The 13057-nt window shown below is 42.5% G+C and overlaps 1 protein-coding gene across 4 annotated transcripts in view; it reads left to right on the top strand.

Moving 5' to 3' along the window:
* Emcn (endomucin) overlaps window positions 1–13057 on the top strand; it is a 93069-nt gene that overhangs the window by 40113 nt on the left and 39899 nt on the right. For all 4 annotated transcript variants that reach the window (XM_013121900.3, XM_013121899.3, XM_013121898.3 and 1 more), the window contains exon 4: window positions 12612–12722. In XM_013121900.3, coding sequence (XP_012977354.1) covers window positions 12612–12722 — 111 coding nt within the window. The remainder of the gene's footprint in view (window positions 1–12611; window positions 12723–13057) is intronic.

The following is a 13057-nucleotide window of genomic DNA, read 5'->3' as shown; positions in this document are numbered from 1 at the left end:
ATACTGCCATTAAAAAAAACAAGAAGGGTCCCTCTGGCATCATCAGGTAAACGGGCCAGCTTCCAGGCCTGAGTTCCAGAGCCTGCAGATCGCCTGGGAACTGCACAGAGCTCCCAATCCCGGCGGGAGCATCAGGTAAACAGGCCAGCTTCCCGGCCTGTGTTCCAGAGCCTGCAGATCGCCTGGGAACTGCACAGAGCTCCCAATCCCGGCGGGAGCATCAGGTAAACAGGCCAGCTTCCCGGCCTGTGTTCCAGAGCCTGCGGATCGCCTGGGAACTGCACAGAGCTCCCAATCCCGGCAGGAGCATCAGGTAAACAGGCCAGCTTCCCGGCCTGTGTTCCAGAGCCTGCAGATCGCCTGGGAACTGCACAGAGCTCCCAATCCCGGCGGGAGCAAAGCACCCCAGACTCCAGATCTTCTCTCCCACCAACGATTCCAGGAAAGGAGAGGAGGCTGGGAGTACAGGGAGGTGGCTGTCCCTCTGGCATCTTCAGGTAAACAGGCCAGCTTCCCGGCCTGAGTTCCGGGGCCTGCAGATTGCCTGGGAACTGCACAGAGCTCCCAATCCCGGCGGGAGCGTCGGGTGAACAGGCCAGCTTCCCGGCCTGTGTTCCGGAGCCTGCAGATCGCCTGGGAGCTGCACAGGGCTCCCAATCCCGGCGGGAGCATCAGGTAAACAGGCCAGCTTCCTGGCCTGTGTTCCAGAGCCTGCAGATCGCCTGGGAACTGCACAGAGCTCCCAATCCCGGCGGGAGCATCAGGTAAACAGGCCAGCTTCCTGGCCTGTGTTCCAGAGCCTGCAGATCGCCTGGGAACTGCACGGAGCTCCCAATCCCGGCGGGAGCATCAGGTAAGCAGGCCAGCTTCCCGGCCTGTGTTCCAGAGCCTGCAGATCGCCTGGGAACTGCACAGAGCTCCCAATCCCGGCAGGAGCATCAGGTAAACAGGCCAGCTTCCCGGCCTGTGTTCCAGAGCCTGCAGATCGCCTGGGAACTGCACAGAGCTCCCAATCCCGGCGGGAGCAAAGCACCCCAGACTCCAGATCTTCTCTCCCACCAACGATTCCAGGAAAGGAGAGGAGGCTGGGAGTACAGGGAGGTGGCTGTCCCTCTGGCATCCTCAGGTAAACAGGCCAGCTTCCCGGCCTGAGTTCCGGGGCCTGCAGATCGCCTGGGAACTGCACAGAGCTCCCAATCCCGGCGGGAGCATCAGGTAAACAGGCCAGCTTCCCGGCCTGTGTTCCAGAGCCTGCAGATCGCCTGGGAACTGCACAGAGCTCCCAATCCGGGCGGGAGCGTCGGGTGAACAGGCCAGCTTCCCGGCCTGTGTTCCGGAGCCTGCAGATCGCCTGGGAGCTGCACAGGGCTCCCAATCCCGGCGGGAGCATCAGGTAAACAGGCCAGCTTCCTGGCCTGTGTTCCGGAGCCTGCAGATCGCCTGGGAACTGCACAGAGCTCCCAATCCCGGTGGGAGCAAAGCACCCCAGACTCCAGGTCTTCTCTCCCACCAACGATTCCAGGAAAGGAGAGGAGGCTGGGAGTGCAGGGGGGTGGCTGTCCCTCTGGCATCATCAGGTAAACGGGCCAGCTTCCAGGCCTGAGTTCCAGAGCCTGCAGATCGCCTGGGGACTGCGCAGAGCTCCCAGTCCCGGCGGGAGCCAGGCACCCCAGACTCCAGATCTTCTCTCCCACCAAAGAGACCAGGAAACTACAGGAACCAGGGAGACCAGGGGAGTAGCTGTTCCGGATCAGGTACAACAGGACCCAGCATAGGGTCCAGGGGACCAGGTAGGAGGCTAAGCGCCCCAGATTCCTGTTCTTCTTCTCTACCCACGGACCAGCATTTGGACAAGGCATAGAAGAACCACCAGATTACTGGACTTACTAGCACCCACCAAAAGGGAACTCTGGTCCCCAGACCAGGAAGGGGCTCTTTCTGCACCCACTAAAAGAAGAGATGGGAAAGAGACAATACAAAAACACAGTCAGCAACAGAAAAACAAATATGACACCGCCAGATTCTAGAGACTCCACACCAGCAAGACCCCAATATTCAAACGCGAAGGAAGCAGAAGAGAACGATCTTAAAAGCACTTTCATGAAAATGATAGAGGCCCTAAAAGAGGATATTGGAAAATCCCTCAAAGAAATGGAAGAAAAAACAAACCAAAAAATGCAAGAAATGGAAGAAAAAACAAACCAAAAAATGCAAGAATTGGAAGAAAAACAAACCAAAAACGGCACGAAATGGAAGAAGAAATGAAGCAAAAAATGCAAGAAATGGAAGAAAAAGCAAAGCAAAAAATGCAAGAATTAGAAGAAGAAACATACCAAATAAGGCAGGAAATGGAAGAAGCAACAAAGCAAAAAATGCAAGAAATGGTAGAAAAAACAAAGCAAAAAATGAAAAAAATGGAGGAAGAAACAAACCAAAAAAGGCAGGAAAGGGAAGAAGAAACAAAGCACAAAATCCAAGAAATGGAACAAAAAGCAAACCAAAAAATGCAAGAAATGGAAGAAAGAACAAACCAAAAAATTCATAAAAGGCAACAAACGGACGAACAGATAAACAGAAAATTGCAAGAAGCAATGCAAATGCTGCAAGGGTTGAAAACTGAAATAGAGACACTAAAAAAACACAATCTGAAGAAAGGCAGAAAATAGAAAAGCTGGACAAACAGTCAGGCACTACCAATACAAGCATTACCAACAGAATAGAAGAGATGGAAGAGAGAATCTCAAGTGTTGAAGATACATTAGGAGAAATGGATTTATCAACCAAAGAAAACCTTAAATCCAACAAATCCTTAACACAAAACATCCAGGAATTATGGGACACCATGAAAAGACCAAACCTAAGAATAATAGGTATAGAAGAAGGAGAAGAAATCCACCTCAAAGGGGCAGAAGGCATATTCAACAAAATCATAGAAGAAAACTTTCCCAACCTTAAGAAAGACATGCCAATGAAGGTACAAGAAGCCTACAGAACACCAAATAGAGTGGACCACAAAAAAAAATCCCTCGCCACATAATAATCAAGACCCCAAACATACAGAATAAAGAAAGAATATTAAGAGCAGCTAAGGAAAAAGGTCAAGTAACATATAAAGGCAGACCTATCAGAATTACACCTGATTTCTCCATGGAAACTCTGAAAGCCAGAAGGTCCTGGATAGATATTCTACCTACACTAAGAGACCATGGATGCCAGCCCAGACTACTATACCCGGCAAAGCTCTCAATCACTATAGACGGAGAAAACAAGATATTCCATGACAAAACTAGATTCAACCAATATGTGTCCACTAACCCAGCCCTACAGAAAATTTTGGAAGGAAAACTCCAACCCAAGGAAGCTAACTACAACCAGAAAAACATAAGCATTAGAGAATCCTCTCTACCAACAGCCAAAAGAACAAAGGGGCGAAATTCCACCCATAATTCCACCAACAACAACCATCGCAAATCGAAGAAGGATGAGCAATCAATGGTCATTAATATCCCTCAATATTAATGGCCTTAACTCACCCATAAAAAGACACAGACTAGCAGAATGGATTCGAAGACAGAACCCTTCCTTCTGCTGCATACAAGAAACACACCTCACCCTCAAAGACAGACATTACTTGAGAGTTAAAGGTTGGGAAAAATTTTTCAATCAAATGGACCCAAGAAACAAGCAGGGGTAGCAATCCTAATATCTAACAAACTAGACTTTAAAATAAAATCAATCAAAAGAGATGAAGGAGGTCATTACATACTCATCACAGGTGAAACCCACCAAGACGAAGTGTCTATCCTGAACATCTATGCCCCCAATACAAAGGCATCCACATTCGTTAAAGAAACATTATTAGAACTTAAATCTCATCTAAAGCCCCACACAGTTATAGTGGGAGATTTCAACACACCACTCTCACCACTAGACAAGAATACCAGACAGGAACTCAACAAAGAAGCAAAGGGTCTAATAGAAGTAATGACCCAACTGGGATTAACAGATATCTATAGAACATTTCATCCACATAAAAAAGAATATACCTTCTTCTCACCACCACATGGAACCTTCTCAAAAATCGACCACATACTTGGCAACATATCAAACCTCAGCAGCTACAAAAAAATTGGAATAACTCCATGCATCTTATCAGACCACCATGCCTTAAAATTAGAATTCAACAACAACACAAATTGCAGAAAACCTACAAACTCATGGAAATTGAATAATGCTCAACTGCACCATCCCTGGGTCAAAGAGGAAATAAAAAAAGAAATTAAAGACTTCCTCGAACTCAATGAGAATGAAGACACAACATACCCAAACCTATGGGACACTTTGAAAGCAGTGCTACGGGGAAGTTCATAGCACTAAGTGCTCACATGAAGAAACAGGAAAACAGTTATACCAGAGAATTAACATCACAGCTAAAAGCTCTAGAACACAAAGAAGCAAACTCCCCCAGGAGGAGTAGACGCCAGGAAATAATCAAATTGAGGGCTGAAATCAACAAAGTAGAAACCAGGAAAACAATACAAAGAATCAATGCAACGAAGAGTTGGTTCTTTGAGAAAATCAACAAGATAGACAAACCTTTGTCCAAACTTACCAAACAGCAGAGAATGAACACGCAAATTAACAAAATCAGAAATGAAAAGGGGGACATAACAACAGACTCTGAGGAAATCCAGAGAATCATTAGGTCATACTTTGAAAACCTGTACTCCACAAAATTCGAAAATTTAAAGGAAATGGATGACTTCCTGGACAGCTATCATTTGCCAAAACTAAGTCAAGAACAGATAAGCAATTTAAATAGACCTATAACCCCTATGGAAATAGAAGCTGTCATCAAAAGTCTCCCAACCAAAAAAAGTCCAGGTCCAGATGGCCTCAGTGCAGAATTCTACCACAAATTCAAAGAACAGCTTATACCAATTCTTCTCAAAGTGTTCCACACAATAGAAGCAGAAGGGTCTTTGCCAAACTCTTTCTATGAGGCTTCAATAACCTTGATCCCCAAGCCACACAAAGATACAACCAAGAAAGAGAACTTCAGACCAATATCCCTCATGAACATTGATGCAAAAATACTCAATAAAATACTGGCAAATCGGATCCAAGAACACATCAAAACAATCATTCACCACGATCAAGTAGGTTTCATCCCAGGGATGCAGGGATGGTTCAACATACGAAAATCCATCAACGTAATCCACCATATAAACAAGCTGAAAAACAAAAATCACATGATCATCTCACTAGATGCTGAAAAAGCCTTTGACAAAATCCAACATCCCTTCATGATAAAGGTCTTGGAGAGATCTGGGATAACAGGGACATACTTAAACATAATAAAAGCCATATACAGTAAACCAACAGCCAACATCAAACTAAATGGACAGAAACTCAACGCAATTCCTCTAAAATCAGGAACAAAACAAGGCTGTCCACTCTCTCCATACCTTTTCAACATGGTACTTGAAGTTCTAGCTATAGCCATACGACAACAAAGGGGGATCAAGGGGATACAAATTGGGAAGGAAGAAGTCAAACTTTCACTGTTTGCAGATGATATGATAGTTTATATCAGTGACCCAAAGAACTCTACCAGGGAACTCTTACAGCTGATTAACACCTTCAGCAAAGTGGCAGGTTACAAGATCAACTCAAGAAAGTCAGTAGCCCTACTATATACAGATGATAAAAGGGCTGAAAGAGAAATCAGAGAAACATCACCCTTTACAATTGCCACAAACAACATAAAATACCTTGGGGTAACGCTAACCAAACAAGTGAAAGACCTGTATCGTAAGAACTTTGAATCTTTAAAGAAAGAAATTAAAGAAGCCCTCAGAAAATGGAAAGATCTCCCATGCTCTTGGATAGGTAGGATCAATGTAGTAAAAATGGCAATCCTGCCAAAAGCAATCTACAGATTCAATGCTATCCCCATTAAAATCCCAGCACAATTCTTCACAGACCTTGAAAGAACAATAATCAATTTTGTATGGAAAAACAAAAGACCCAGGATAGCCAAAACAACCCTGTTCAACAAGGCAACGTCCGGAGGCATCACTATCCCTGACCTCAAGCTCTATTATAGAGCTATAGTCCTGAAAACAGCTTGGTATTGGCACAAAAATAGACAGGCAGACCAATGGAATCGAATTGAAAATCCGGGTATTAACCCACACACGTACGAACATCTGATCTTCGACAAAGAAGCTAAAAATATACAATGGAATAAAGAAAGCATCTTCAACAAATGGTGCTGGCATAATTGGAGACTGGCATGTAGAAAAATGCGGATCGATCCATGTTTATCGCCATGCACAAAACTTAAGTCCAAATGGATCAAAGACCTCAACATAAATCCAGCCACACTGAACCTCTTAGAAGAGAAAGTGGGTGGTACCCTTGAAAGAATTGGTACAGGAGACAGCTTCCTGAACATAACACCAGTAGCACAGACAGTGAGATCAACAATTAATAAATGGGACCTACTGAAACTGAGAAGCTTCTGTAAGGCAAAGGACACAGTCAGCAAGACAAAAAGGCAGCCCACAGAATGGGAAAAAATATTCACTAATCCCACATCTGACAGAGGGTTGATCTCCAAAATTTACAAAGAACTCAAGAAGCAAGTCTCCAAAACAGCAAAGGACCCAATTAAGAAGTGGGCTGCAGAACTAAATAGAGAGTTTTCAATAGAGGAGTCTAAAATGGCTGAGAGGCACTTGAGAAAGTGCTCAACATCCTTAGCCATCCGGGAAATGCAAATCAAAGCAACTCTGAGATACCATCTCACTCCTGTCAGAATGGCTAAAATCAAAAACACCAATGACAATTTATGCTGGAGAGGATGTGGTGAAAGGGGGACACTCCTCCATTGCTGGTGAAACATGGCATGTACTCTCTCATATATGGATTTTAGACATAGATCTGGGGAGTGCCAGCCTACAATCCTATTGCCAGAGAGTCTGGGAAACAGAAACTTCATTTACTGGCTGGTTAAGTACCGAGCTGAACTCAAGAAAGCCAGTATCAGAGAGGGAGGACTGATGATCAAAGGGATTAAGACTGGGCTGGTTGAACCCCCAGAAACAGCTGACCAGACAAAGGTTAACTCTTGAATCCCAGGCATCAGCCTGGGAATCCAGCATGGGACTGATCAAGACCCCCTGAATCTGGGTGTCAGTGAGGAGGCCTAGGTAATCTATTGAGCCTTGGACAGCAGATCAGTACCCATCCCAAGTATACACACGGTCTCTGGACTCCCATAGAACAATGTGAGGTGCACTCTCACCCTGAACTCTTGGGGAAGGGTCTAGGCCCTGCCCTATATGAAATGACAGACTATGGACACCCCCATGGAGGGCCTCACCCTCCCTGGGGGAATGAGGGATAACGGGGGGGATGGGGGAGGGCACGGGAGGAGGGGAGGGAAAGGGAGAGGGACCTCGTACTGACTTGTGAAGCAACCTTGTTTCTTATCTAAATTTAAAATGGAATAATAAAAAAATATTAATGAAAAAAAAAACAAGAAGGATTTGAAAGCTTCTAATCATAAAGAACTGACAGTGTTTGAGGAAATATATTTATCTTGATCTCAATATTACACAATATAGATACGTACCAAAAGAGCATGTGATCCCATTAAAATATATGGTATTCAAGGTTTAAATTTTAAATGAATTTAATCCAAATATTAAATTTTCCTTGCTGAACTTAATATATATAGCGTCTTCTGAAGTTACAGTACAAGTTACACTCAGTTCAAAGAGGGGCACACACTGTAATCTGAGGAGAGTAGTCAGAAGAACTGAATGAAAGCAATATTCACGTACTGCATCAAGATGGATTTCCTTTTGCTGTGGAATATCATTGCTCATTAGCTGGAGTGTGGAACATATTGTGTGTGAATCAAAAGATTCCCATTCAGTGTGTTAATACCACAGTGCTCATATGTTAATAATCCCCAATCATCCATGCATGGGTCTTTCTTTCCTCAAGCCAAACCTTTATATCTTCACTAGGACTATGCCCCACACCTTAATTCTGCTCATTCCAGGTCTAATGCATACATTTTAAAATACATTACCCATTATTTTCCCATCAGCCAAGACTCCCTCCATTCCCCCTCTTCATGGGGTGACTGAGAACCAGGCCTGAAGTGAGTGTGGCCTCTCCTTCCACTCCCATCTGTAAAATTCCACTCCCTGAGAGTGAGAGTCAGTGAGGAGGCCTGGGCAACCTATGGGGCCCTGGGCAGTGGATCAGTGTTTATCCCTGGCATGCAAACGGATTTCGTGTGTCCATAACACAAAGAGGGATGCTCTCCCAGCCTGGACTCTTAGGGGAGTGCCTGGACCCTGCCCTAAGTGAAATGACAGACTCTAGATATCCCCTATGTGGAAGGAATTGGCAATAGGGTGGGAGGCTGGGGAGGGGAGAGGGAACTGGGATTGGCATGTGAAGCAAGCTATTTAAAATTAAAATAATAAAATAAAAAATAAATTCCACATTAAACAGGCTACTCTCTAAGCCCAGTCTTGGGCTTATATCCCTGGGACTTCTGTCTTGTCATACTTGTTTTCAGCTTCTGATCTAGAAACGTTCTACATATCTCTCTGCTGTGCATTATCTCTTCAAACACAAATAATTGGCAAGTGATGTCATCTCACTTGTCAATGTTTGCTTCTCTTCCTGTGCTTTGGGTCTTACCCAGACAACCATTGCCTGGAACAATATTTTTAAGTGACTCACTCCCAGTTTTCTTCCAGTGAGTTTAAGAACTTCAAGTCTTACATTTAACTGTTTGATGCATCTTAAATTGCTTTTTGAACAGAGTATAAGGTTCATTTCAGTCTTCCACTTAACTAGTTTTCCAGCATCGTTTATTGAAGAGGTTGTTCTTTATCCAGTGAATGTTTTGGTTAGCATTGTTGAGAATCAGCTGTTTGCAGATGTGTGAGTCTTCTCGAGGTTCTCTGTTCTGTTCCTGGTCTATGTGCTTGTTTTACACCCATACCTGTCATGTAACTATGCTAGCTTTATAGTGTTTTGAAGTCAGGTAGCGCTATGGCCCAGGTTGATTCTTCTTTATAGTGTTTTGAAGTCAGGTAGCGCTATGGCCCAGGTTGATTCTTCTGCTTATGATTTACTTTTCCTCTTCACAGTCTCTTGCAATGACACATGAGTTTTTAGGAATTGTTGCAGTTTTATAAAGAATGTCATTGGTATTTTGATGGACAGTCATTAACTGTAATTTGCTTTTGTTAATATGGATGTTTTTTCAATAAGAATTCTCCCGATCCATGAACTTAAAGGGACTTTTCATTTTGTATGTGTGATGTGTGTTTTTTATTTTAGCAGTATTTTTCAACTTTTACTAAGAAGTCTTTTAGTTCCTCAGCTAGACACATTCCTAAGCATCATATTGTTTTGGGTAATTATTGTTCTTTCATGATTTTTTCTCTATAAATTCACTATTGCTGTATTAATATATCACTGATATTTATATTGATTTTGTATTCTATGTGCTTCCATTTTTATTTTCTTCATAAGTTCTAATATTTATTTGATGACTTTTTACAAATTATATATATATATATATGTATATATATATATATATATGCCATATGCATGTGCCAGCAGCAGTCCAAAGAGAACATTGGATAAACTGGAGCTGGAATGAAGACAGTTGGGGCCATCATGTGGGTGCTAGGAACCAAACCCAGGTCTTCTGCAAGGACAGTGCTCTTAATCACTGAGCCATGTCTCCAGCTCCCTTCAGACTTTCATATATATTGAATCAACTGAAAACAGGGTAATCTGACTTCATTCCTTTTGATTTTATATAGCTTCTAATTTCTCTTTTTCTTTTGTAATTATGGCTAAAATATCAATTCTATGTATAATAAGAGCTGTAAGAGTGAGTTCACCATATTCTTTTTTTCTTTACTTATTTTACATACCAACCACATTTTATCCTGCTTCCTCTGCCCCCATTTCTCCCCCCACCTTCCTTCAATTCACATCCACTCCTCCTCCATCTTCATTTAGAAGGGTTAAGGCCTCCCAAAGGAAACAACAAAGTCTGGCATATCAAGTTGAGGCAGGACCAAGCCCTACCCACTTAAATAAAGGCTGGGCAAGACATCCCATCAGAGGGAAAGGTTCCAAAGAGCCAGCTTATGAATCAGGGACAAGTCCTGATCCCCCCACTGCTAGGGGCCTCACAAACAGACCAAGCTACACAAACTGTCACCCAGATGAAGTCAGTCCCATGGCAGCTCCCTAGCTGTCAGTCAAGAGTCCAGGAGCTCCTATAAGCTCAGGTCAGCTGTCTATGTGCGTTTCCCCTTCATGATCTTGATGCCCCTTGTTCATATAATCCCTCCTCCATCTCTTCAACTGGACTCCTGGAGCTCAACCCAGTGCTTGGTTATGGATCTCTGCATCTGCTTCCATTAGTTACTGGATGAAAGTTCTATGATGACAATTATGGTAATTATCAATGTCATTACAGGGAAAGTCCAGTTCAGGTGCCCTCTCCACAATTGCTAGGAGTTTTAGCTGGTAGTACAAACACTGAGATCAAAAATTAATACATTGAACTTCTAGAAACTGAAAAGTTTCTGTAAGGCACACTGTCCATAAGACAAAATAGCAGCGTACAGAATGGGAAAATATCTTCATCTATCCCACATCTGACAGAGGGCTGATCCTCTAAAATATATAAAGAACTCAAGAACCTAGACATCAAACTGAATTTCCTACTTCCACTTAAAGGTTTCACTGAATTCTCCTGGCTCTCAACAAGCATATTTCTCTTAAAGATGTCAGGGTAATATGCAAGATTGTAATACAGTGTTGATTGTTTCTAGCTGGGCCCTAGGTGTCATCTCCATACAAGTTCTTTGTCTATAGTTAATAACCATAGGTAGAATTAGTACAATGGAAGAATCAGACACCTACTATATCTTTTGTGTCTGAGTGAGGACACTTTTAAGTGTTCTGGCAGATGTGGTGCAGACAGCAGTGTGTGGGTCCTTCCCTGGTGACCAGTTGTATAATAAGAGGATGGCCTCACCAGGTGATGGAGATTTCCTCAGGCACTGATATGGGACTCCATCCACTAGCAAGGGACTCTGGCTTGATAATAGCCCAGGAGTGATAATAATTCCAAAGCATTTGTCATCTGTCCAGTCCACGATACAAGTAGATGTTCCATGGGGCTGGTAGATGTTCCTCACTTACACTTACATCCTAGGCAAGAAGATTCTCATGTTCCATTTTATATCATCTGAGGAGTTCTTAGCCAAAGATTTCTAAATAAGAACTCTTATTATGACATTTCCCAAGCACATATGGAAATACTATGAGGAAGCAAAGTCTTTACCTGCTTGTAAAGTGTTGAGTCTGCACTTGGGGTGGGGGATGTCTTTCTCATTTCTAAACTATAAAAACATCAATGTCTGCTCTTCTGCAATAAAGCCCATCACTATTTTCTCAAGTATTTCCCCAATTTTGTACCTCATGATGCCCCTGATTTTATGCCCATTTCTATGTTTTCTTTCTCATGCAGGATTAACAATGTTGTTTGTGTTTGAATTTATTTTTGTTTCGTTTACATTTTAAATCCTGGAATGTTTCTATCTGAGGATGTATTTGTCTACTATTTATGGACCCTTCCAAGCCCTACTGGTTTCTCTCCCACAAATGCCTCAGTAGCACTAAGAATTTTCTTCATAGATTCTTGCTTATTGTCATAATTCCAAGATTTGCTGCACTGGAAGCCACCAGAAATCCCTGCTCCAGCCTATTCTATATTAGGAATCCTCTAAACTTCTTTCCTGCCTAGTGCCAGCTAAACTCATATGTAGACAGCACAAGTTGTACACTAACTGACATTTGTGTATTTTCTTTACTGGCCCAATGTCCCTTTAATGAACTTAGAAAACAACCGAAGAGCACTGATCATTTAAAACACAACTATACAAATACAGATTGCTTCAAGTCAACTTATTCCAGCATTAATTTTTAAGATCTCAGCTTAACTTTGCTTTTAATTTCACTTTCAAAAATGACTAGAAATTATTCAAAATAGATTTTATTGTTTTCCTGGTATCCCCCACTTCTCTGGCTCTTCTATGTGCATGAAACCCTCTCCTAGGCAGCACGAGAACCATAGTGCCCTCTTTAAGTGCTGCTGCTTCCATATCCTCATCTTCCTAGTAGTGATTAACTGTTTTTAACCAAAAGTGGGTGGGTTCCAGACATGACTCTCCTCATGTGACTGAACTACTGAACTCTCTGAATCTCACACATACAATGATTTTCATTAATTGTGTAATTAATAGTATCTCATATGAGAGCAGCTGTAGCAAACACACAAAAAACTCTAATGTCACTCTACTTTCTGAAATAGCTACCTAGGTCATTCTAATGCTGACTAGAAGGCTAGATTTCTAAATCTCAGTCTAAATATTTTCAATAATAACCTTCATGTTGTAAATGGATATAGGCATGAATGTTAATGAAATTAGCTAATGATCTATCATATTCCTCATGGATGTTCTTTTTGTTTTTTCACATAATAGAAACAACAACTCCTGGTACCATAAAGAACCAAGTTCTCACTATGAACATGACAGTACCAAGTCTTCCTACTTCAAATGCTGTTTCAACGTTACCAAGTTCCCAGCACAAAAGTAAGCATGATGATTGTACTGTGTTAATGTATCAGGTAGAACTACCGTCAGAATGTTTTCCAGCCCACAGCTATAAATGACTCAAGTGCTTTCTTCCACTCACCATCAAACAAGGCAACAATCTGGCAACCTTGATTGGATTTTTAACTTACAGTCTATCCACAGCCACAACAGTATGGGTTCCAAAGGAGATTAAGATAAAGCTGAGTCATCCTTTTCTGAATCATTTGTCTTCAAGAGGACAGTCAGACTAGAGCAATCCCAAAATCTAGAGAAAAGGCAAGTTTGCTTTAGGAGAGAAGAGCTAATGAGACTTATTCCTTAGCTCCATGTTC

The sequence above is a fragment of the Mesocricetus auratus genome, unplaced genomic scaffold (assembly GCF_017639785.1).
Source record: "Mesocricetus auratus isolate SY011 unplaced genomic scaffold, BCM_Maur_2.0 Super-Scaffold_100009, whole genome shotgun sequence".
Lineage (NCBI taxonomy): Eukaryota > Metazoa > Chordata > Mammalia > Rodentia > Cricetidae > Mesocricetus > Mesocricetus auratus.
This window is presented reverse-complemented; position numbering and strand designations above follow the sequence as displayed.